This window comes from Rhinichthys klamathensis, unplaced genomic scaffold (assembly GCF_029890125.1).
Source record: "Rhinichthys klamathensis goyatoka isolate OS25496 unplaced genomic scaffold, OSU_Roscu_1.1 h1tg000727l_1, whole genome shotgun sequence".
NCBI lineage: Eukaryota > Metazoa > Chordata > Actinopteri > Cypriniformes > Leuciscidae > Rhinichthys > Rhinichthys klamathensis.
The window spans coordinates 1,097,367-1,124,458 of NW_026607141.1; the positions used below are offsets into that span (position 1 = coordinate 1,097,367).

The window sequence follows — 27,092 nt, forward strand, 5'->3', positions numbered from 1 at the left end:
CTACATAAATCTACTGACAATGATATATATTCCAGTGTATTACACAGATATAATAGATATAATTCTAATATGGTATAAAATATTCATAATTTACTATCAGGTACTATGCATGCATGCTAAAGAAATATACTGCTGTGCAACCGAGCTACATACCTTTCTGCACTGAGTTCCACAGTGACTTCCTCAAATGGTTGCAAGATTGTGCACATTTCTTGCACTGTGGTCCATTCCTCCTGGGACAGGTGGCGGACAGGTGCATTGGTGACGGCCAGGGTGGAGATTATGGCATTTTTACTGGCAATAAAGCTTTTCAACATGTAGTAGGTGGAATTCCACCTTGTAGGACAATCCTGTTTCGGTCGGAGCTCCTCCATCTTCATTTGTAGTTGAGTCTCCTTCAGTTTTTGTGCCCCCACGGTGCTTCTGTGAAAGTATTCCACTGCCTCTTTCACCTTATCAATGATGGGCTTTGAAACTTGCAGGGCATCTCTTACCACCAGGTTAATAGTATGGGCCAGGCATGGTAGGTGCATCCATCCAATGGTTTTTATAGCCTTAGTAACATTTGCCGCATTATCGGTTAGGCAGCACACTACTTTCTTGTCCACCCCCCACTCTGCTGCAACACTAAGCAGCTGTTGTGCAATGTTGTCTGCTGTGTGCCGCTCACTGAATTCAAAACAGTCCAGGAGGCAGGAGGCCACACGGAAATCCTCGATAAAATGGCAGGTTACAGACATATATGATACTGTCGTTCTTGAAGTCCAACAATCTGTGGTTAAACAGACAGCTGGTACTTTTGACACCCTTCTCTTCAAAGATGCTGTCTCCGTGTCATACATATCCGTGACCTTCTGGGCTAGTGTCTTCCTACTTGGAGGAATGTAGGAGGGGTTGAGCGCCTGTGAATATTTTTTGAATCCTGTGTCCTCCACTATTGAGAAAGGCTGGAAGTCAGTGGCTATCATCTTTGCCAGCTCTTCGTCTATCTTCTCCTGTCTTAATGGGGTCAAGACAGGAGGTAAATATTGACTGATGGATGTCTGCTTTCTTTTTGGTCGTGCCTGGCCAGGCGATGTGGTGGGCCCAGTGGGGTCAGAGGCTGCTGTGGCTGCAGTTGCACTTGATGTGGAGGCAGAGGAGGCAATGGACACATCAGTGTCACTGTTGTTGTCTGAGTCTGGCTCTGCTCTCAAACCTGTGAGCTGCAGTGTTGGGTGTTGAGTCTTCAAATGCCGGTGTAAATTATTTGTTGACCCAGACTTAAATGAAATTACTTTGTGACAAATGCTGCATTTAGCCTTACTGTTTTCTTCGTGAGAAAAGTGCACCCAAATGCTGCTCCTTTTCCTCTGGCTCATTTTCAGACGTGTCACGTGTGTGTCTTCTTAGTTCGAACTTCGAACGACCCGCTATCCGCTATGACGTTGGCACTGAGAGGCACTCGCATGTGTGTTTTTTTTTTTTACTGGAGTAACCATGTGACGGCAGCGTGCACAAGTCATTGGCTCCGCTCCTACCCAATGACAGAGGCACGTAGGTTTTTTTTTCACTGGAGTACTCACGTAAAGGATGCGCGCGCGACAGCGCGTGCACAACTATCATGCTAGGCAGTAGCAGTGGCACCCCTGCGCTGAGTGCGCCCCTTCCACTATAACTGAGGAGCTAATTTGTGTGCATCTGTGTGAAACACGCATAGGAAAAAAAGAACGACAGAAAGAACGGCTCCCCTCCAGCCGCGACTCGGCTCCCATCGTTCATGTTTATGAGCCGTTCAAAAGAATCGGTTCGTTCGCGAACGTCACAACTCTACGTCAAACACATCTTTCCGATCGACAAATGCCTTGATTGCAGTTCTCTGTTCGTCTTTTAAAATGAATGCGCTGTCGATTTCTTTTATAACAGACACGATAGCGGAATCTATACATCTCAGTTCTCCAGCTGCAGTCATCTTTGAGGGAAACCAGTTCAACCCAAGCGCTCTTTGATAAAGTGATGATTACGTAACTGCAGATCATCTGTCCATCATCGTATAAAGCCCGCCCTGGCAATTTGATTGGCCCGACGATTTCTGAACCGATCATAATTACTCCTCAATGGAGCGAGTCCAGACCGAACTTCCCGACCCAAAAATGTTGTGGGCGGGGTTCGGGCTGGCATCCAGGCTAGACACATGCTGCTGTCCCGAGAAATTTCAGTTTCTGTGGTTGCACCTCCCCCACCTCTACAATGGTTGCATAGGTGCACAGAAACAATCCTTCCTAAAACGCATTAAACTTTAGTTTACAAAGACGTTAAACTCACCGAGTGGTCAGGGCTGTTCACTGATATGCTCACACAAAAATCGCTGCAAAAGATGCTTTACAACAGGTTTTGTCGTAGTTTTTGAACAACTCCATTTGACTTGACTTGGACAAAAACTACGATAAAACCTGTTGGAAAGCATCTTTTGCAGCAATTTTTGTGTGAGCATATCAGTGAACGCCCCAGACCACTCTGTGAGTTTCACGTCTTTGTAAACTAAAGTTTAATGCGTTTTAGAAAGGATTGTTTCTGTGCACCTATGAAACCATTGTAGAGGTGGGGGAGGTGCAACCACAGAAACCGAAATTTCTCGGGACAGCAGCATGTGTCCAAATTTTAATCTTAACCGTTCTATTTAATCAGAAACGATCTTGAAACAGGGCTTTAAGTGTAAAATACCGAACTTGTCCTTTAAGAGCCACAGACCTGTATATTAAGCTCTTTTTTTTTAAGATACACTTGGGTAACGTTACATTAAAACAAAACCCATCTCTATATTTCCAATGCAAGTTTGATGCAAGATGAAAAATGTATGCTGAAAAAAGTAAGAAAAGACGCATACCTTGATCGAACAGGATCAGTTTATTTTATGTTTAAGATAAAACAATCATACAATCTTACAGCATTAGCTGTAACATGGAGTCTGCAAGCCTAATGTAGGACTACTGGCTTTTAGGTGATAGTTCACCCAAAAATAAAAATTATGTCATCATTTATTAATGTATTTGTGTTTTTGGTCTTGTAGATTTTTCTTACGTACCTGGAACCTAATTACCTGGGGCGTCTCCAATCGACACCCAAGCGTCTACAGTCGACACTAAAGGTGCTATATGTAGCTTTTCTTCTAAAATGAATCCTTTTTTTATTGCCTGTGTGTGAAGGGGTTGTAATCACACATTACAATGATCCACTTGTCGGGTTTTGCTATTACCTCTGAAGGCCAGTATTCCTATTTCTATGTGAAGGCTCCGGGTCGGATTTACCGTGAAATCCATCGGATGTGACGTGCATGCGCGCTCCCGAGCCTCTCTCCTTTTTATATAGAGTCTATGCGACGGCACTGCAGCTAACTACGTGGAGTCTGATAACACCAAAAAACAACCTGCCTCCAGCTCAATAAAGACTCCAACACAAACTCCACATAAATATAAAAAACAAAAAAAAGTTTTATCTGCTGAAGCTCGTCAGGCCAAACGTGAATCGGATCAACTTCGGTACGAAAACACGGATCAACATCAGCAGAGCATTTGAATTATGGAGAGACCTCCGCTATTTTTATTGTGATAAATTACAAGTTTTCAGATATGCTGAAATAAATAATGGTAAACTGTAATGAAATAGCAAGGTAAACTGTATTGAAATAGCAAGGTAAACTACAACATACATGAGACATGAAATGAATACAAAAGACTTGTTCCAGGATAACAAAAAGTAGGTGCTTTAGGATGTAACTTTTATTTTATGTACTAGATCTACTGTCTAACGTCACTCATCCCACTACTATCATATTGTTTATAATACACATTTCCAGACACATTCAGTACATTCAGTACAGTAATGTTACTTCCTACGGTCTTACTGTTACACTGAAATTGTCTAAACGTTTTCGTTATCATATCATTCATTCACCTATGTTGACATTGCTGATTGTGAAAGATACACGAATAGTTCGTGAAATGCCTTATGCTAGATAACACCACAATGTCGGCTAAATGCAGTCAATTTGGGTCACTATAATCATGATATGTTTTCATTACATAAACACTATATCCCTAGTGTGAATCAATCCAGGGTGTTTTCCAGCCTATGGCGTGAGACACTGATAGTCTCCAGGATCACTGTGACCCTACAAGCGATTTGGCGATGGATGTCAGATAAAAAAAAAAAGAAGCTTAAATAGACCATCTGAAAAAATAATATTGATAATGGCATTTATTGGCCGATCTCTAACATTAATGCATCGAAATAATAATTGTATAGCAGTTACATTCTTTCTGATATTACATCATGGTTCACCTTTGTGTCTTTCCCTTTACATTTCTCTATTTTTTTTTTGTTTTACTGAAAATGAACCTTTCCTTACTTTGATTTTAGACCTGATGGAAGACCATGAGGAGAGGGAAGAACTGAGTGAAGCAGAGGAGAAACAACATCATGTCAAAACTGGTGAAAAATCTTTGAGTCGCTCACAGACTGAAAGTAATTTATTGAAAAGAGGCAAAAAAAAATCTTTCACCTGCCGTCAGTGTGGGAAGAGTTACAGAGTAAAAGGAGTCCTTAGGGATCACATGAAAATCCACACTGGAGAGAAGCCGTACACATGTGATCAGTGTGGGAAGAGTTACACATTTAAAGGAACCTTTAGGGAACACCTGAAAATCCACACTGGAGAGAAGCCGTACTCATGTGATCAGTGTGGGATGAGTTTCACAAAAAACGGATCCCTTAAGGAACACATGACAATCCACACTGGAGAGAAGCCGCACACGTGTGATCAGTGTGGGAAGAGTTTCAGAAAAGCATGCACTTTGAAAATACACCTGCGTTGTCATTCTGGAGAAAGACCGTTTACCTGTGATCAGTGTGGTAAAAGATTTTTTAGGAGAGATGCGCTGAAGGACCACATGAAAGTTCACACACAGGAGAAGCCTTACACGTGTTCTTTGTGTGGAAAGAGTTTTAGTCAGATGGGTACTCTAAATTTACACCAGAAAAGACACAATGGTGTGAAGGATCACATGTGCTTTGATTGTGGGAAGACTTTTGTTAGAGATGCTGAACTAAAGCTGCACCAAAGAAGTCACTCTGGAGAAAAACCTTACAAGTGTTCACACTGTGACAAGAGATTCACATGTTCAGTATATCTGAAAATACATGAGAGGATCCACACTGGAGTGAAACCTTACAAGTGTTCACACTGTGACAAGAGTTTCACTGACTCAGGATCTCTGAAATCACATGAGAGGATCCACACTGGAGTGAAACCGTATCACTGCCCTCCGTGTGGGAAGAGTTTCGCTCATTCATCTTCTCTACTCAATCATACAAAAAACAAATGTTTGAAATCAAGAAATCATGTCTGAATTCATCTTCGGATCCATCACATTCAAAATGCAACACTGTGTCCTCACCAAACAATAAAACTAAGCAGTCAAATCTATCTCTTCTATATAAATCTGCCCAAACCAGCCACAACAAGTGACAGGACAATGAAACATTCAAAATTATTACAGTGAACAGAGTCCCTCTTTACCGAGATCAACATGAGTTTCTCCCAAATCAACAATATCTAAGAAGTTCTTTTAAAGTCGGCATGAAATCAAATTTGACCGTTATAATCTTTAATCAAATACATTACCCTTCCCTTCCCCCTCGAAACGACCACTCTTCTCTTTCGGTCACGTGCAATGGCGAAAGGGTGCGGCCAAAGCCGATGAGGGTGCGGCTATCGGTGCAACGCCTCTCGAGAAGATACATTCAAATCTGCCTCCATTTTGTTTGCAACGCCCAACCTCCAACGATCCAATCAATTCCCGAAGGACGAAATCAAGCCCCGCCCTACATTTTTTTCTAATTTCAAAAGCCGTTTCACTCGGATATACGTCACAACAAGGAAAAAATGACAATCTCAACTTCCGTTTCATGCCGACTTTAAGACTGAAAGAACTGGTTGAAGATATCAACCTCACCACAGGTCTATAAGACAAAGGCCCTTGCTTCCAAATTAACATTTGAACACCTCTCACACACACACACCCCGCATCACCTACTCTTGCAAAGATCACCCAAACTCACACAAGATTTTATATGGTTTTAATGTGAATGATTATCATTAAGGATTGTGTTTAGAATGATTTTAAAGGTCTCAATGTGACGGGTACAAATGTCTCATTCCCAAAGAAGTAAAACAAAAAGGTAATAAGGTTTTTAAGAGTTTAGGAATAACTGGCACACAGAGGAATGTGGTCTCTAGGCACTCCCAAAAGGTGTAAATTCATGAATGCTAATTTCCACTGTTCTGAGCAGATGGTCAAACTTCTACCCCCAGTAAGTATGGAGGGGGAATACAGTAAATTTCCACTAAACTTATGTTTTACATATCAAATAAGGTCTGGCTATATAAGAAAAATGCAACGAGAGCTCAGGGCTGCTTTTTCTGTATCAGATCAGCCCGTGCATGCTGTGTCGTTGAGACTCATTCATGTCTCATAATGTCGGGTAAAGGATTTTCCACTTTGTTCTAGAACATTTGATGGTTTGCATTGATTATCTTTCAATTGATTATGCAATTGTAATAATACATTTACCTGACATAATAAATTGTTATATTTGATTATTCTAACAGACTTTGACTTTGTTTTCATTAGAGTTAAAAGGAATAGTCAAACATTAACGTATAATTAATGATGCACAGATATCATTGAAAAAACTTTTCATTTATGGAGTCAGATAATACGAGTTAATACATAAAATAAAATGTATTGCATTTAATTAAAAATCCCTTTGCCATGGGAAGAGAGGGAACACGCGTGAGACCTTCACCTCTAATCGAGTACCGCCATTGGATCGAATTAGACGGCCTTACATTCTTGTATTTAAATGTTTACTTCATGATATAATACCAAATCATGCTTTATTAAGATTTTTGTATTTTGATCTATTTATATTTAAACATTTTATAAAAGTGAACAGGAGTGGATTCTTATGCTCCATCGCCTTCCCTTTGCCTTCTTATTATATCCTTTTACTCCATGTTTAATCAACATTTATTAATCACTATTATCTTTTATGCAGTGATTCAATAGACTGCAATGTTTGTAGAATGAGCTTCGCCGAGCTGTAAAAAACGCGAATTGCTTGTTAACTGCAGATTACTGGTTACTACAGTGCGCATAAAACCACGGTGGGGAGCAGGACGAGGATGAATCACTACGAGGCTGAGGGCCGTGAGAGAGCGGCGCGAGGCCGATGGCGGGATCACTGATGAGCGACACCATTGAGGCGCACCGGTCTCGTATCTCTCACGGATGGCGGGATCACTGATGAGTGACACCATTGAGGCGCACCGGTCTCGTATCTCTCACGGATGGCGGGATCACTGATGAGTGACACCATTGAGGCGCACCGGTCTCGTATCTCTCACGGATGGCGGGATCACTGATGAGTGACACCATTGAGGCGCACCGGTCTCGTATCTCTCACGGATGGCGGGATCACTGATGAGTGACACCATTGAGGCGCACCGGTCTCGTATCTCTCACGGATGGCGGGATCACTGATGAGTGACACCATTGAGGCGCACCGGTCTCGTATCTCTCACGGATGGCGGGATCACTGATGAGTGACACCATTGAGGCGCACCGGTCTCGTATCTCTCACGGATGGCGGGATCACTGATGAGTGACACCATTGAGGCGCACCGGTCTCGTATCTCTCACGGATGGCGGGATCACTGATGTGCGACACCAGTGAGGCGCACCGGTCTCGTATCTCTCACGGAGGAGTGGAAGCTTAAAAGGAGGAGCGACGACAGTGAAGGATGAGAGAGGCCAGGACTGGATTTTATTTGATGTTTTGTTTTTGTCTTTACTTTCGTTTTTTTATTTTTTTTTATTGTTGATTGTTCGCCGTTTCCCGCATCTTTCTTGCCATAACATCTAACCTTGTTAGAGAACCACATTTGAGATCAGATTTGGATCTTCATTTAAGACAGCTTTATTGGGTATACATATGATACACTGATGCAAGTCAGTAAAAAATTAACTCATTTAATTGTAGAAATCTGGAAGCCATAGAAAGAATACATTTATTACAAGCTTAATATTTTGTTTACCTTCATTCACTTAAAAAGTGTTATCATTGTTAGGCATTCACAGCAGTCATATATCATTAAAATTCAGGTCTAATTTATTTGTTGAAACCTGGAAGCCAAAGAGATCACACATCATTATTTTATAAATTTTGTAATTAAAGACTATAAATATATATATATATATAATTAAATGATAATTTTCTCTTTATTCATTAAGTTGCATTATATCAGCATAGTGCATGGCAGTCACAGTCATTCAAGTTTTATTATAATTGGTCAAACTTGAAAGCCAACATCAATATTGTTTACTTTCTTTAGACATTATACAATATCACTCAATACACAACGCCTACTATTAAATACTATTACACATTTGCTGGTGGAAATGCCATGGAGTCCTGCCTGTCGTGACATTCCCTACTCAGCCTTCTCTTAAAAATAGCATTTTATCAAGATAAAATCTACATATAGTTCCCAATGAAAGTATTGCCTCTCCTTCATTATCCATTTTTTTAAAGTGCTTTTTTTGGCTAAAGGTTGCTGGCTTGCCTTCCAATGGCTCTGGTATGGCTGTGTTCATGTTGCATTTACAATTTCGACCAGCAGGTGTCGCTAGTGTACAGTGTTTCTGGCTCTTTCAATCAACTCCTTTTCTGGGTGTTTTTATTGTTCTGAATGATGGATTGGTTTTGCTATGACATTCACTGGTGTGTAACTCATTTGTCCTGTGGCTACAACAATGCATCTCTGTGAAATAGTGATTCTACTCTAAACTAGACCGAAAGAACACAATAAAAACATATATATGTAAATCATAATCCTGTGAGTTTCACAAATATTATTCAGTACAGTTCTCCAGCATGAAAAGCAGGGAATGCCAAGAATATACTGTATCGCTGAAGGCCAGACACTTCAAGTGGGAGGAGCCTGTGCCTCATGTAGGCGGAGCCTCACATTAGTGGGGTGAAGTTTAAAGTTGTGGTTGGGTATGGACCTTTTATACAACCCATTTGGACATGTGGTGCTCAGTGCAGAGCCAAATGACGTCCAGCTCCACCTCTGCGAATGTAATAGGTAGAGGAAGTTTTGGGTAAGGTTAGTGTATGGTTGGAACATCGCTCCACCTATTATTCCCATATTTCAAAGAGGGGGAGCTTGACTTCACGGGGCTGCAGTGATAAAGAATGAGGGAGGAAAACATTCCAGTGTTCCCGCCTTGGAGAAGAGCCAAACCTGTGGAAACACGTCCTATCATGCAGGGAATCTGCAGTATCTGCTATATGATAGTTCGATTAAAGCACGCTGGTTTTAATGTTAACTGGATGGAACTAATTTTTTTTTTTTTTTTTTTTTTTTTTTTTTTAGGGTTTGTTATGTTAAAAGCTATCAGGGACTAGATTGTTTTATGTTTGAGAAAATAGTATAAGAAAAGTGATTTAATAATAAACGCTTCTTAAAGTGAAATATAATAGTTTATTCGGTTGCATTCCATTCAGTACAATATTCATGAAATAATGCTGAAATATGGTAAAATACACACGCTGACAGTTGTTTTTAAGGCAGCTGAAGCACAAGCTCAAGTATCATCTCAGGTCTAGACAGGTTTTAAACATTCATAGGCAGTTCTTGTGGGATTATGAAGCTGTTATTGAATTCTCTTTTTTTTACAGGTCATAACTGACAATAACACAATGAAATGGCAGTGTGCAAATAAATAACTTAAAAAAGAATACATTTTTACATTCTGCTTCAGTGGTTCTCAACTGTTTTAATTTCCAGACCCAGATTTTACATTAAAAATAGTTAATAATACTAAAGTGAGAGTAGTAATACTAGAAATACTTCTACCGGTTAAGTTATAGTATTACAGTGAGCTGCATATTAATTATTAACATTAAATTGGCTGAATATTAAACTATTTTAGTTTCTAAATTCATCCATTTTCCAAACCAACTGTCCAAGTTTTCTTTTAACAGTATCTATGATTACAGTAAGGTTAGAAGTATTTTTATATTTGTATGCAGCATTGCTTCCCTCTGAACAATATTTGGGTCATAAGCCACCAGTTGAGAAACACTAATCTATACTGCAACAAGACTGAAGTATTGTAGGCAAAATATTAAAAGTAATTTTGTTCCTTAGATCATAACACTTGAGTACACTATTTCATCATCTTCCTTGCATTTCTGTAAGAAAACACAAAAAGTAAAATCAGGAACAGTGTTGAGGAACACATGCAAAACTGGAAAAAGAGGTTAATATTTCAGAGGATGACAAATTACAAGAAATCCATCAAAAACATTGATCTATCACGATTAATAAAGTGGAAAGTAAGATGCTCTGCACCCAAACTGTAATTTTGGCTGAAATTTCTCTTTCAAGAACAGTGACATCCGCTCTATAAATCCAAACAAGATGTTCATCCATTCCTGTAAATTTCACCCAGAGCAACTTTTCATTACAGTCAGTAAATGTACTTTAATGCATTATTTTGCGTGACACAAATGCAGAAGTTCAGAACATGACTGTTTTTGTGGCTCAGTGTAAATGAATAGTCATTTTATACTGAAGAGGAAGCTCTGAAAGAGACATTGTGCCTAACAATTGTGTTTCCTATAAAATCAGAATCCAAATCCCTGAATGAGATGGTTCATGCATCCATCAAAACTGACAAATGTCAAAAGAAAAAATGGTAGCAGAACATCTTACAATTGAGATGTCTATGAAAAATGAACCAATTTTTCATACATCTAGTCAATCTAGAACATACATGACATGATCTGCACACACAGATATGTGATCATGCAAGTGTATGCACACTACTAACATTCAAAGAAACTCACAAATCACAAGATTTTAGACATGATACAGTAAAGCAGCAAAAGACAACAGCAATAAAGTCTTCCTCTTGGTGTTCAATCAAAGGGAGTCATTTCAATATCAATTAAGCTTGATAATATTACATTTCTGTTAGATAATAGTGATTACAATAATGGTGTCCTTTCAGATCTTCACTAAACATCTGCTGGTAAATATAAACAGCTAATGTTTCGCCATTCTGTGTCTTTGTATGGCAAGTGTGAACAGCAGGTGTTAACATCACTACATAGTAACTTACAGGGAAATTTACAACAATGCAAAAACCCATGGACAAACTGCATGATTATTCAAAACAGATGTTTTTATATTTGGCTTTTTTTCTTTCTTTTTTGGACTGATTTGTTTATCCCAGGTAGAACAGGTTTCTTAAATTTTAACTGACAAACTGCCGTCTTTTCAGTCTGTTGCTTTTGAACAATTTGTCATTCTAATCTATTTCTTTCCAGTCAGATGTGTGAAGATTTGCGCACCTGTAATACAGGTGTAACTGAAATAGCCAAACCCTGTTAAGCAGAAAGGGGTGTGTCCTGATTCAAATGAAGTCTTTAAATGAATCACTAGCATTAAATCCCAAATCATCTATAATCCATCTTAACATAGAGCACATATTTGCTTAGGCTATGAAAAGAAACAAGCAAGCACAGACCGGCACTGAGATTTGATTTCTGAATGATCATGAATGATCCATCAATGCACTGGTGCGGAGCTTTACAGAGAGGCAGCGAGACACAACGCACACACAACACTGTATCTTACCGTATTCTGTAAATGACGCGCACAGAATGTTGTTGTAGCATAATGTATTTCTTCAGTTTCAACTGTTTTAACAATAATCACATTTTAACTATAACAATTATACATGAACCTGAAATGGTGATACACAAAAGACTCATTTCAACTGCAGTAATACTTACCACTTGGTGTTGCTGGTTTACGGTTCTTGATGTGCCAGAACACAAACCCTCCAGAAACTGCAATTATGGTCAGCAATAACAATAAACCTACCACTAAATATGAATGGTGATTCTGTTCTGCAATGAACAAACAAAAAACAGTATGTAGTTTATATTAGTCCTGCCAGTCTGACTTCAAATCTGAGACAGCAAATCAGGGAGATCATTTCATATATTACACAACTGGAGAAACTCTTAAAAATAGTTTAACTATTCAGCTTGACATGATGCTGACCAGCCTTTGTTTAGAAAGCTTGAACCCCAGGGGCCGGTTGCATAAACTGTTAGACTAGTCTTACAAGTTAGTCATCAAATTGTTTTCTTTAAGACTGACTGTTCATAACTTTTTTAAGTATGTTACAGAAAAACATAGATTGGCCTAATTTGATAGCAAAAAGTAAGATTGCCTGCCCCTTGACTAACTGCTAGTGGCTCATCCTAGAGACACTGTGTTAACATAATATGTTTATGTAACTGGCCCCAAGTGTTTAAAGTAATGTAAAACCTAATATGCAACCCATACTCAAATATACTGATATTGTGTTGAGGTTATAGCTCACAAAGATGAACCTACAAAATATCCCAATCAATACAGTTCATAAGACTAATACCATCGCTGACGTACCTTCACATGTGTGACAGAGTTGACTGATGTTGTCCAGATGTGTGGTCTGGTTTCTGACAGGATTGTAGATCACACAGCTGTAAGTGTTGTTATCCTGATATTCCACATCCAGAGGTAGAGAGAGACTGATGCTGAGATCAGACGCACTGATGCTGGATAATAAACTGGTACCTTTGTACCAGGAGAGAGTCACATCACTCACATTCACAGCTGAACACACCAGTGAACATCTGGACTCTGATGATCTTGATGATGATGATCTTGATGATGATGATGATGATGATGATGATGATGATGAACAGTTTAAAGAGTAACTGGAAATGTTAAGAATGGGTAGAGGAGCTGCAAAACATGAAAGAACATGAAGTCAAGTCAAGTCAAGTCACCTTCATTTATATGGTGCTTTAACAATATAGATTATTTCAAAGCAGCTTTACAGTGATAGATAATTAAAGTAACAGAGATTGTTTTGGCTTTACAGCAGATCTAGAATAAAGTTACTGTCCAGCTAAAGTTAGTTTTGATCGATTCACTTCCATTGTAAAGATCATTAGTTATTAACTTAGGGCCGCTTACACGACACCATTTTTTCCAGAAAACAGAAAACTTTTAATGTGTTCTTCCGGCCGTTCACTTGCCCAACAGCAGTGTTGGGTGGCTCGAGAACACAAACTGTGAAATAGGTTCCAAGGTGCAAGTTTTGATTTTTTTTTTAAACGTTATGAAGGCTTTATATCAGAATTATCCAAAATCAATAACAAAAAAAACATGATGCAGATGTTTTCTTGCAAGGCTAATGAAAAAGAAACCAAAAATGTGAATGCAAGGCTGAAAAAAAGAGAAATGCCTGCATCTAAACTAAAATACAGATTCATCATTTTAACAGCTATCGTGCATATCATATCTTATTAATTATTTAAACAATGTGTAGGTACTTTTGGCTGCAATTTTGGGCATTTGAATTATTATTTATCATATCAGAAATTATAGCATTTGTGATATGATTCATACTCACCATAGACAGTAACATTGAATCTCTTCTGTGTTTTTCTGCTTCTGATGATCTGTAGTTCATAAAGTCCAGTGTGTTCAGATCTGATGTTTCTGATGATCAGAGATCCAGTTTGATTGTCCATCTGAAGTCTGTCTCTGAATATTCCATCATTACTGACAAATATATAGTTCATTTGGTCTTTTCTAATGATTTCAGCTATTAGAGTGTTTTGAGGTCCAAACGTCCACATTATCTGATCCCCTCTCTGTACTTGAACATCAGTGTTTAGAGAGACAGAATCTCCCTCAGTCACTGACACTGACTTCACTTCATCCGTATCACCCAACACACCTGAAACTATATATGCATAAAAAATAGAGTGCAGTTTGAATTAAAATAGTTTAACTCAAATTAAACAAGTCAAACATTGAATTTTGAATGAATTTAGAATTTTCTTTTTTCATAACAAACAAACAAATAAATACAATAGGAAGCATGTATTATGTTTTATTAAATCAAGTTGAAAAGTTATATTAGGTGTTTCTAACTGAAACCAAACTAAATAAAAAGTAGAAATGTATTTGCATGTGTATTTATACTACATTTGTTGTACTACATTCGCTTTGCATGAGATTAAATCCGACTTACCATTTGTGGTCAGAATCAGAATGCATAGACAGATGAAAGCAGTGTTTAAAATCATATTCCTCAAAAGATGTCCGAACGATTTCTGATAAATAAAGTCCTCATAGCGCTGTTGAAAACGTGTTTTCAACCGGATAAACAAGCACTCTACAAAACTTCGCGTTTCTCTGAATGTGTCTGTCTGCTCGTGCTCACAGAGAGGAAGAGGAGATGACGGCATGACTCTTCATTGGCTCAGCAATACACCGTTTATAGAGATTATTATTTGAATTATTGGTAACAGTTATTTGTTCTTATTTTAGAACTATTTCATTTCACCATAAAATTATATGTCGAAAAAGCATCTTTGATCAATATCACTAATACAGTCTCAACTATAATCTAGAAATCCAGTCCAAATCTGACATGAACAGTTCCATTAATGGGTTTTTAATGCAGAAATAGCGTTAAAAACACTGATCTATATAATGACTAGTCTATAATGTCATTCTATATAGATCAGTGGTTAAAAAGGCGTATATTTCAGACTGGACCAGCTTTAGCGGTCCTAAGCCACTGTTTCTATGGCGACGTAACTTCTAACTGTACCAAATTGGCGATTGGCTAATTTATTTAGAAGGCGGGACTTATTCTGCGATATTTGGATATTTTGCGTCGCAATTTCTCGACTGCATGATCAAATGTATCCCCTAAATCTCATCTTTGATAATCAAAATTACATATTTAAAGTTGTTTCCTTTGAAGAAAATATTTTCTTCATGTCTTAAAATAGCTTAAATGTAACTCCACACTTGCTTATTTTAGATAATGGGGATTCATGAATATGCAAATGAGTCCCTCCACTCAATCACACCAGTTAAAGGTGCTCTAAGCGATGTCACGCGTTTTTTAGGCCAAAACATATTTTGTCACATACAGCAAACATCTCCTCACTAACCGCTGGCTGCCTGTCCCCTGAACACACTGTAAAGAAACGCGATCTCTGTAGACAGCCCAGGCTCCACAAACAGCAACAAAAACAAACTGCAGCGACCCGCTCCCCGAAACATGACAAACAGTTCCAGCCTATCACCAACAAGAAGGACTTGGGGGCGGGATTTGGGGGGTTAGTGCGCGGATGAGGAGGAGGGAGGGTCTAGCTAGCCCATAGACAGTATAAGAAATGGACAGAGCCATCTCATTGGAACTCAGTTGAGACAGTTGAAGCCCATTTTTAGCGATTTCTGAGCACTTCCGTTCCTGACGCGCAGACTCAAACCGACTCAAACTAAGCTTGATGACGTGAGCAACCTGTCTGACAGACGTTAATCTTCTAGTAGCTGTGCGTGAAAATTGCCAACGTTAATCTTGCAGAGACGGGGAACTTGAGCAAAGAGTTCTTTGGCGTGAGTGAGCAGGAGTAAGTATTCCGTTGCTTTTATGAACTCATTATCTATGGGCTTCTCCCTTGATGGGACGTCCCCCCGATTGCCTGCGAGCTTCTCCTCCTGTCTGTACGGTAATTTCTGTACAGCGCGACAGAGAGTCGAGTGGTTATGACGCAATCGTTAGCCTATTTTTACTAAAACTGTTTCTACAGGGCCATAATGTAACATAGAAGGTAATGGAGCCCTTTATACATTGTCGTGTTTCTTTAGAAATAAATAATGGACAAATGGAGTCTTTAGACGCCTCAGATGTAAAGTTATTCGCTGTCAAAGTGACGCCAAAATGAATGGGAGTCAATGGAAATGCTAACGCAAGTGAAGTTCTGCTACAACATGGTGGCACCCGGCCGGCTTCAACTTCCGGTCGATGGATTACCCCCTTGAGCTAGCCTCCGTTTTGTTTGACAATACTTTGTTTAAACGTCAACAAGAAGTTAAGTCACCCGACATCGCTTAGAGAACCTTTAAGAGTAACTTATCCACTGGGTAAACTAAACGCTACACAATGAAGTGGAAATATTGGTTTTATTCATATAGGTCTATGCGAGTTAGATTTGGGAATAAAGTGCAAGTTGTGAGATGCCAATCGCCTCCGTGTGTCTGTCCAACGCTCTGCATGCAATAACTTCAGTTGTGAGCTATCCCTAATCTTCCTGAAGCAACGCGTTACAAACTGTACTTCAGTTTCATTGCGGGGACACCACCTTCACCTGCCATCATGTCTATCGGCTCGTTTTTTTGGGGTAAACTTTCCGCGACTGCGCAACTGTGTTATAGGTTGCCAGGTTGAGGTGACAAACGGGTTGAAATTGTAAATGGTCTGTGGATTGTGTGAATATAATGCATTTAATACAATCTGGCAACTGGTCAACATTAGACAAACATATTGGTCCGATTATTCATAAAGGAGTTTGGGCCATGCAAATTACGGGAGTTTCCCGGGAGAAATAACAAACCGGGAGGGGTCCGGGAGATAGGGCTAAAAAACGGGAGAAACCCGGGAAAAACGGGAGTGTTGACAGGTATGGTCTATGCTTGAACCAGGAACTGTTTTTAAAAGAAGAAGAGGAGGAATACATGAATTTGCACACGGTTTGTCTTAAGGCATATTAAAACAACATAGACATATAAATAACATTAAACACTTGATTTTCTCAACAGGGGGTCTTTAATAACAACACCAATATTGATTTTGAAAAAAAAAAAAAAGACAGTAATTGGAAAAAATAATGAAATTTATTTATTGGCCTCTTCACACTTCTAGAGATTTTTTGACACATTGGGTTCTGGTAGGCCACTATTTCCTGTTGAGCAATGTACAAACACAAAGTGTTATCTATGTTCATCAAAATTTACAGTGGTGTGTGATTAATGCTGAATATCATTACAATAAATGGTTTCAGGCCTGCACTGCATGTAAATAATGCATATCATCATAATATACAGTTATGATATAAAAAGGAACAGGTGAAAATAAGAGGAAAGTCTGCTATTCTGAACCAGGATATCTTTACTAACACTGCCACCTGATGTTTTGGAGATCGAGGCTGAGCATGTAATGAATCTTTATCATCATTCATATGTTTAGCATGAAGCATGAGGACATATACAACTGACCTGAAAATCCTAAATTATGCAGAAATGCAAAAGAAGAGAAAGAGGTTAAAAAATGTACAATAAATAATTACATAATGTTTTCTACTCATACTAATGTGTAGGTCATGATGAGCCTGAGAACAGAAGTGGCCCACTGCCCAAATGCAGAAACACCAACCACATACATCCTATAATAGACAAGCATTCATTTAACTGCTGCGCGTTTACCAAAAACTAAACAAAACCACATGGGTTCAGTGCATGCATAGACCCTGTCCTATATAAACCAGACCACAGAAGATCTCGCTCTGACTCAGAAACTGAGTGTGTCACAGTGCATGAAGACCTTCATGTTGATTCCACTCAGAGTTAAAATAGACCATCTGAGGCCTTGAGCGAGTCCACTGCAACTGCAGATTATCCTTATCTCACTGAAAGCACACGTTTCTCCAGTTGTAAGAGCAATGGACTTTAAATGCTTATCAAGGGCGTGGGAACGATTTGAAAAGCTGGTGAGGCAAATCAATCCTTTCGGGAACATTCAAATTTCATTCAGCCCTTGAGAAATCTTCTGTTAACAAACTGGATTTTAGTATCAGCAATTTGATTACAAAATTAAATCATTTTGAGTGATTCAAGCTCAAGGACAGTTACTGCATTTAAGCACAGTGCATGTGTCACTCTTTTGTGTTTTTAGTAATAACATTACTTTAAAGACCTCCTGTCATAGACCTCCATGTTCAGGTTAAAGAGTTGTGACATATTCAAAACATGGATTCAAATATGTTACTGGCTGGCCTGTAAATTTTAGACTCTGACGTTTATCTCCAAACTGTTCAGTCAGCTTCAGATAATAGCAGACCATGTTGGCTCCTGCATGCTTAGCTGTTTTTTTCCATTGACGCTTGGTTATTTGAACTGTCTATATGTCTATAGTAGGCTACATTTTTTACACTGCCTTTCTATACCACAACTTTCAAACATGTTAACCATTTTATCATAATGAAAAAGCAGATATCTTTTTCTCTCTCTCTCTGTCTTTCCCGTAATGCATTAGCTTGATGGCAGCTTTTATTTCACTCAGATGATTCACTAATGCTCTTCACAGACGATCACAGGGCTTTAATACTTCCTGCTGACTGGACTTCTCGTCTCTGAACATGATAGTGAAAGTTCCCCGTTTTTTTATTTGAGTTCTCTAAAATCCTAAGTTCCCAAAAATCTTTTATGACTGTGACAGTTGGAAAAAAAACACAGCGTACTCTTCGGGAGTTGCTGTTAAATCAAAGAAATTGGTTTATTTGTTAAAATGAATAAGAAAGCATATAGGTCTATATCAAATTCTAGTCAAACAAACAGACAAACCCTGCAACATCAGCTCTGAGAAATGAATGTACTCCCTCTATTTCAGTTTCTGCATCTCTCCATCTCTCTCAGACAAACCACATCCTGACCACACTGTCAAGAGAAACAGAATCAGCACGTGACTTTGAAAATGATATATAATTCAAATGAAAACCCATATTTTAATATTACACACAATATTTTAATGTCATTTTTTTTGTACTATTTTGTCATATTTACCTAACCCTAATATATTTTATATATGGCTATATAACAATAACGTACACAAAAAACTTTAACTCAGACATGTAACTGGGCCCTCATTAAATTATGGAATAATTGTTAAAAAATAAATAAAATAGGCATATTTGTGGAAAAAATATCTAATATTTGAGTTCCATAAAAGCTTTTTATTTGTTTTCTTCCTAATTGTCCTTGAAATAGTGGTCAAGAACCCCCCCACCCCCAAAACAAAAATGGTTTGGCCACTGATCAAAATATTTGATTTGAAGTTCAGTAGGCTAACGTTACGCTCAAAATGTCCGGTCAGCACAAGTCAGCTGGAACTAACGTTAGTGAAGTCAACGTAGAGCAAGGTAAGAAACAGCGCCGCCAACGTTTATGAGTGTTGTCAAAGACCCGGTACTTCGGTACTCGGTAGCTACTAATTTTTTTAAAACGTCACGCCACGGTAGCCTACCAGGTTTTCTCAAACCCGGTATTTGATGCGCGTGCATGCCAGAAGCGCGTGCAGTTGCGTCCTCTTCATAAAAGCGCTGAGACATGTAAATCATGGCTGTAAATCTACTTGTTGATAAGAAACGAGGCTGAATCCAGCTTCTTATTCGCAGCTTCTTATTGACGCTATCCGTTCGGACCGTTCCACCTTAAATGACGCGAACTTCCGCGTTTGCTGGCTTCTTATTGACGCTCAACTTAGGGACCGTGCGGTTTTCTCTTTTTCGCGTTTTTAAAGGGATTGTGTTACTTTTGGGTCTATATTCCGAATAAAATGATAATAAAAAATGTTTAAAAGCAAATAACACTGATATATCAGCGAAAATGGACTGTACAAATATTAAAGCACATAAATATAATTAGGCTACATTATTCTTTAATTATTGTATGTCATCAGCTCAATTTAGGGACCGTGTGGTTTTTCACTTATTCACACTTATTAGAGACCCTGTTTGTATTGTTTATATTTTTCAGAAAAGAATAATAAAGTATTTTGAAAGGTAAATAAATAATAATAACACATAAATGTCTGTAAAAATATAATTAGGCCTACATTATTCTTTAATTATTGCAAATAACATCATTTGAATGTATTCAATACATGTTTTTTTTTTTTTTAATTATTATTATTACAAATTAGAATTTCACAAGGTACTGAGATTATGCTCCAGCTTGGATCCAGCCTCTTATGAAGACTTCAGATGACCCACCAGCACATTTGAATAGATGAAACCTACCCTTGCAAGGACTCCAGAACATCAAACATGAATGATTGTACAAAATGATCTATTTATAATTGCTTTAACATACACATTAATTTTGCTTAGATGCATATATGATATTTGTAAATACTATAATTTGTGGTATCTTATAACTGTACTTTCTGATATCATCTCATTAAATCCTATTGTGGTTTTGTAACATAGAAACCTGCATTTTCTGTAAAGCTGCCTTGAAATTATATGTATTGTGAAAAGGGTTATACAAATGACTGTATGAATTAAATACAATTGCATTGACTTGAAAGTGCCATTGCATGGTTACTGTACATTAGAAAGATATGGACCCAATCTGACAAAATACAGAAGAGTTATCACATTGTTTGCCTATTTGGTTTTACTGATGTTTTACCCTGTATCTGCTTGAATATAATCATGCACAATTTCACGTTTTACTGTATAAAAAGCCATTGCATTGTTGGCTCAATTGGGGGCTCTATATCTTAGCTGTATTTGATGTAATTTTTTAATTTTGCACTTTAGACAGTGCACAATAAGCCGCCTAATGCATTTTCTGCCCAATCTGCGGCGCTGTTTCTCGGCCGCCTCAGAGGGTGCGTTAAATTTGACATTGTCCCATTAGACTAGAGCTCCTACTCTGACGAAATCCACATTTTGAGCAGTTTTTACTGTAGAATATTTTTTTAATGAATTTTTGAATTTTGCACTTTAGACAGTGCACAATAAGCTGCCTAATGCATTTTCTGCCCATTTCGTGGCGCTGTTTCTCGGCTGCCTCAGAGGGTGCGTTAAATTTGACAAAGTCCCAATAGAGTAGAGCAACTACTCTAACGAAATCCAAATTTTGAGCAGTTTTTACTGTAGAATTTTATTTTAATGAATTTTTGAATTTTGCTTTTTACAGTGCACAATAAGCTGCCTAATGCATTTTCTGCCCAATCTGCGGCGCTGTTTCTCGGCTGCCTCAGAGGGTGCGTTAAATTTGACATTGTCCCATTAGACTAGAGCTCCTACTCTGACGAAATCCAAATTTTGAGCAGTTTTTACTGTAAAATTTTATTTTAATGAATTTTTGAATTTAGCTTTTTACAGTGCACAATAAGCCGCCTAATGCATTTTCTGCCCATTTCGTGGCGCTGTTTCTCGGCCGCCTCAGAGGGTGCGTTAAATTTGACAAAGTCCCAATAGAGTAGAGCAACTACTCTAACGAAATCCAAATTTTGAGCAGTTTTTACTGTAGAATTTTATTTTAATGAATTTTTGAATTTTGCTTTTTACAGTGCACAATAAGCTGCCTAATGCATTTTCTGCCCAATCTGCGGCGCTGTTTCTCGGCTGCCTCAGAGGGTGCGTTAAATTTGACATTGTCCCATTAGACTAGAGCTCCTACTCTGACGAAATCCAAATTTTGAGCAGTTTTTACTGTAAAATTTTATTTTAATGAATTTTTGAATTTTGCTTTTTACAGTGCACAATAAGCCGCCTAATGCATTTTCTGCCCATTTCGTGGCGCTGTTTCTCGGCCGCCTCAGAGGGTGCGTTAAATTTGACAAAGTCCCATTAGACTAGAGCTCCTACTCTAACGAAATCCAAATTTTGAGCAGTTTTTACTGTAAAATTTTATTTTAATGAATTTTTGAATTTTGCTTTTTACAGTGCACAATAAGCCGCCTAATGCATTTTCTGCCCAATCTGCGGCGCTGTTTCTCGGCTGCCTCAGAGGGTGCGTTAAATTTGACATTGTCCCATTAGACTAGAGCTCCTACTCTAACGAAATCCACTATTTGAGCAGTTTTTACTGTATACATTTTTTTTAATGAATTTTTTAATTTTGCTTTTTACAGTGCACAATAAGCCGCCTAATGCATTTCTGCCCATTCTGCGGCGCTATTTCTCGGCCGCCTCAGAGGGTGCGTTAAATTTGACATTGTCCCATTAGACTAGAGCTCCTACTCTGACGAAATCCAAATTTTGAGCAGTTTTTACTGTAGAATTTTATTTTAATGAATTTTTGAATTTTGCTTTTTACAGTGCACAATAAGCCGCCTAATGCATTTTCTGCCCAATCTGCGGCGCTGTTTCTCGGCTGCCTCAGAGGGTGCGTTAAATTTGACATTGTCCCATTAGACTAGAGCTCCTACTCTAACGAAATCCACTATTTGAGCAGTTTTTACTGTATAATTTTTTTTTAATGAATTTTTTAATTTTGCTTTTTACAGTGCACAATAAGCCGCCTAATGCATTTCTGCCCATTCTGCGGCGCTATTTCTCGGCCGCCTCAGAGGGTGCGTTAAATTTGACATTGTCCCATTAGACTAGAGCTCCTACTCTGACGAAATCCAAATTTTGAGCAGTTTTTACTGTAGAATTTTTTTTTAATGAATTTTTGAATTTTGCACTTTAGACAGTGCACAATAAGCTGCCTAATGCATTTTCTGCCCATTTCGTGGCGCTGTTTCTCGGCCGCCTCAGAGGGTGCGTTAAATTTGACAAAGTCCCAATAGAGTAGAGCTACTACTCTAACGAAATCCAAATTTTGAGCAGTTTTTACTATAGAATTTTATTTTAATGAATTTTTGAATTTCGCTTTTTACAGTGCACAATAAGCCGCCTAATGCATTTTCTGCCCAATCTGCGGCGCTGTTTCTCGGCTGCCTCAGAGGGTGCGTTAAATTTGACATTGTCCCATTAGACTAGAGCTCCTACTTTAACGAAATCCACTATTTGAGCAGTTTTTACTGTATAAATTTTTTTTAATGAATTTTTTAATTTTGCTTTTTACAGTGCACAATAAGCCGCCTAATGCATTTCTGCCCATTCTGCGGCGCTATTTCTCGGCCGCCTCAGAGGGTGCGTTAAATTTGACATTGTCCCATTAGACTAGAGCTCCTACTCTGACGAAATCCAAATTTTGAGCAGTTTTTACTGTAGAATTTTTTTTTAATGAATTTTTGAATTTTGCACTTTAGACAGTGCACAATAAGCTGCCTAATGCATTTTCTGCCCATTCCGTGGCGCTGTTTCTCGGCCGCCTCAGAGGGTGCGTTAAATTTGACAAAGTCCCAATAGAGTAGAGCTACTACTCTAACGAAATCCAAATTTTGAGCAGTTTTTACTGTAGAATTTTATTTTAATGAATTTTTGAATTTCGCTTTTTACAGTGCACAATAAGCCGCCTAATGCATTTTCTGCCCAATCTGCGGCGCTGTTTCTCGGCTGCCTCAGAGGGTGTGTTAAATTTGACATTGTCCCATTAGACTAGAGCTCCTACTCTAACGAAATCGAAATTTTGAGCAGTTTTTACTGTAGAATTTTATTTTGATTAATTTTTGAATTTTGCTTTTTACAGTGCACAATAAGCCGCCTAATGCATTTTCTGCCCAATCTGCGGCGCTGTTTCTCGGCTGCCTCAGAGGGTGCGTTAAATTTGACATTGTCCCATTAGACTAGAGCTCCTACTCTAGCGAAATCCACAATTTGAGCAGTTTTTACTGTAGAATTTTTTTTTAATGAATTTTTTAATTTTGCTTTTTACAGTGCACAATAAGCCGCCTAATGCATTTCTGCCCATTCTGGGGCGCTATTTCTCGGCCGCCTCAGAGGGTGCGTTAAATTTGACATTATGCCATTATAGTAGTGCTGTTCCTCTAATGGAATCCAGATGTTGAGTAGTTTTTACTGTAGAATATTATTTTTATGAATCTTTGAACTTGGCACTTTACACAATGCACAATGAGCTGCCTAATACATTTTCTGCCCAATTCGCGGCGCTGTTTCTCGCCTGCCTCAGAGGGTGCGTTAAATTGGACATTATCCCATTATAGTAGAGCTACTACTCTAACGAAAAACAAATTTTACGCAGTTTTTACTGTAGAATTATTTTTTGTATGATTTTTTTACCTTGACATGTTAAACATAGCTTGACTAGATACCTGTTAAAGACAGAGAATAATCATGCTTTACACAGGTTGCAGTGAGATTACACAATCAATTATTGCTACAGGTGCAGCTTAAATAGAACATCACATGGCATGGACACATGACAAACACACCTGAGAGGAATCCACAATAATTGGGAGCACACTCATTAACCAATCAATCAATTAACATTTGATTTACACATGATTCACATTACACAATGCACAAATACGCCTTTCTGCAGTGTGTTATGAGTTCAAAGCTTCACAAAACAATAATTCCACAGTAAAAACTGCTCCAGATTTGGATTTCAATAGGAACAGCTATCCTATAACGGGACAATGTCCACTTTAACGCACCCTCTGAGGCGGCCGAGAAACAGCGCCGCCAAATGGGCCTAAGGCGCAATACGCCTCTTTGTGCATTGGGTTATGTAAAGTTCAAAGCTTCACAAAACAATAATTCCACAGTAAAACTGCTCAAGATTTGGAATTCATTAAGAACAGCTGTCCTCTAACGGGACAATGTCCACTTTAACGCACCCTCTGAGGCGGCCGAGAAACAGCGCCACCAATTGGGCCTAAGGCGCAATACGCTCTGTGCATTGTGAAAAGTCAAGTCCAAAGCTTCATAAAACAATAATTCCACAGTAAAACTGCTCAAGATTTGGATTTCATTAAGAACAGCTGTCCTATAACGGGACAATGTCCACTTTAACGCACCCTCGGAGGCGGCCGAGAAACAGCGCCACCAATTGGGCCTAAGGCTCAATATGCTCTGTGCATTGTGAAAAGTCAAGTCCAAAGCTTCATAAAACAATAATTCCACAGTAAAAAAAAATCTAAAGTAAAACCTGTTTAAAATGTGGATTTCGTTAGAGGAGTAGCTCTACTATAATAGGATAATGTCAAATTTAACGCACCCTCTGATGCGGCCGAGAAACAGCGCCGTGAAATGGGCAGAAAATGTATTAGGCGGCTCATTGTGCATTGTGTAAAGTGCCAAGTTCAAAGACTCATAAAAATAATATTCTACAGTAAAAACTGGTCAAAATTTGGATTTCGTTAAAGGAGTAACTCTGTTATAATGGGACAATGTCCAATTTAACGCACCCTCTGAGGCGGCCGTGAAACAGCGCCCCGAACTGGGCAGAAAATGTATTTGGCGGCTCTTTGTGCACTGTAAAATGCAAAATTAAAAGATTCATAGAAAAAAAATTCTACTGTAAAAACTGCTCAAACTGTGGATTTCATCAGAGGAACAGCTGTCCTATAATAGGATAATGTCCAATTTAACGCAAACTCTGAGGCGGCCGAGAAACAGCGCCGCGAAATGGGCAGAAAATGTGTTAGGCGGCTTATTGTGCACTGAAAAATGCTAAATTAAAGAAATCATTTTAAAAAATGTATACAGTAGAAACTGCTCAAAATTTGGATTTCGTTACAGGAACAGCTGTCCTATTATGGGACAATGTCCAATTTAACGCACCCTCTGAGGCGGCCGAGAAACAGCGCCGCGAGATGCAAGTACAGCTCGCTGCATCCTGCGGTGGATATCCAACCCGGCCCACATCCATGTGTGACGTCAGAAGCCACGCCCATCCAAGTGTGACGTCGGAAGCCTCGCCCATGTCCAAATACGGCACGTGACTCGATTTGTTGTACGCATGCGCAAATGGCGCTGCTTCCTGTCGGAAAGGTCGGAAATATGTTTACGGCTGTTATCATAGTTATTGGTTTATAATAAAGATGAGGTTATTTGTATAGACGTGTGACGCTACAGATTATTGATGCAGTTAAATTGTGACGCTTTGGCAGGCTTGGAATGGTCTAAATCACAATCACTCCCTTAACAGTGAGCATTGCTCACTGGTTTTGTAAGTTAATGACATGGTAGTACAAGTAAACAATGTACCTTAAAACGATATTTTTGTATTTCTCTTGTATTTCTGTTACACAAATGGTAATCAATAATCATGGTTTTGCTATTATAAACGTATAAGGGAGCATCTATACTTAAACTAAAACGAGTTTTTGTCACTTTCTTAATTATATGGGATCCAAACTGCACTTATAGTTACCCCTTCTAAATAAAAATAAATAAATGTAAACTTTTTTTGTACATTTCTTTCTATGTGGTTATAGAAATATTGCATTTTTACAACCAAATTAAGAATTCACTTATTAGTTAATGCCTGTTATAGCAAATGACTTTGAAATCAAATAATAAAACAGCAGAATGGAATTTATGTAAACCTTAAAGAACCAATATGGTGAAACTCGAAAAATTAGAATATCGTGCAAAAGTTAATTTATTTCAGTAATTCAATTAAAAGCTGATACTAATATATAATATAGACTCATTACATGCTCATTTCAAGCCTTTATGTGTTATAAATTTGATTATTATGGTTTACAGCTATGTTGAATTACTGAAATAAATGAACGTTTGGACAATATTCTAATACATAAAAAACAGTTAATCTCTCGCTTCACCTACTGTACAGGTTTTATGAGTTTAACATATCAAAATATCATCATAGTTTAAAATATCTTGGTCACAAATTATTTTTTTATTTAATATTTTGTGTTAATACATCATCTAAAATGACCCATCTATGCAAGTGTGATAACTTTTTGTTAAAATAACCAATGTCACAGTTGTTCAGAGCAACACATTCACTATACTACTTAAAATCAATAGTATATTCCTGCACAATCGAAAGGCTGCAGCTTTAGGACCCCGGGTACAGGACCCTAGTTTTTTAGTTTGTGCATACATAGTTTGAAAGACATTTAATCTCAGGAGTATTTTTATAAAATGTGTTTTTTTTATTCAAAATGTATCAGAGGCATTTTGAAAATTTTAAATTTACACAAAACAAATTAAAAATGTATATCAACACAACTGAAAAAGTGGAGTGAGTCTTAGTTTCTTGAATTATACTGTATATTGATTAACCTCCTTAAGTTTAACTAATTTGCTCATTATCAGGTAAAATAACAATGGAATCAGCATATGCAGTCACTAAAGGATATGGCCAGATATCAGAAGGCAAAACTCGAGAATGATTCAAGCATGCATTTATTTATATATACACATGTATTTATTTATAT

At 38.2% G+C, this 27,092-nt stretch overlaps 2 protein-coding genes and 1 long non-coding RNA gene across 4 annotated transcripts in view; 1 reads left to right on the forward strand and 2 right to left on the reverse strand.

Moving 5' to 3' along the window:
• Window positions 1-27,092, reverse strand: part of LOC130077301 (uncharacterized) — a 235,097-nt gene that overhangs the window by 168,880 nt on the left and 39,125 nt on the right. Inside the window, exons 1-3 of one of the 2 annotated variants that reach the window (XM_056242505.1) lie at window positions 14,217-14,375; window positions 13,590-13,925; window positions 12,575-12,916 (exon numbers count right to left, since the gene is read on the reverse strand). The exons of the other annotated variant lie outside the window; for it this stretch is intronic. Of the exons in view, the coding sequence (XP_056098480.1) occupies window positions 12,575-12,916; window positions 13,590-13,925; window positions 14,217-14,271 (733 nt within the window). The 5' untranslated portion in view covers window positions 14,272-14,375. Of the gene's footprint in view, window positions 1-12,574; window positions 12,917-13,589; window positions 13,926-14,216; window positions 14,376-27,092 lie in introns of those variants that run through there. 2 annotated transcript variants of the gene reach the window in all.
• Window positions 4,229-5,387, forward strand: LOC130077314 (zinc finger protein 501-like). Its single transcript, XM_056242517.1, has one exon. It carries the CDS (start codon window positions 4,230-4,232, stop codon window positions 5,385-5,387), a length of 1,158 nt encoding a protein of 385 aa, XP_056098492.1. The 5' UTR covers window position 4,229.
• Window positions 10,095-12,000, reverse strand: LOC130077308 (uncharacterized). The gene is made up of 3 exons (XR_008805731.1): window positions 11,911-12,000; window positions 11,753-11,814; window positions 10,095-10,302 (listed from the first exon to the last, which is right to left on the reverse strand). It is a non-coding gene; the product is annotated as an uncharacterized LOC130077308 (long non-coding RNA).

Excerpts from the sequence above, each read along its gene's own strand:
- LOC130077314 (XM_056242517.1), top strand. The coding sequence starts at position 4,230 with ATGGCATTTATTGGCCGATCTCTAACATTAATGCATCGAAATAATAAT.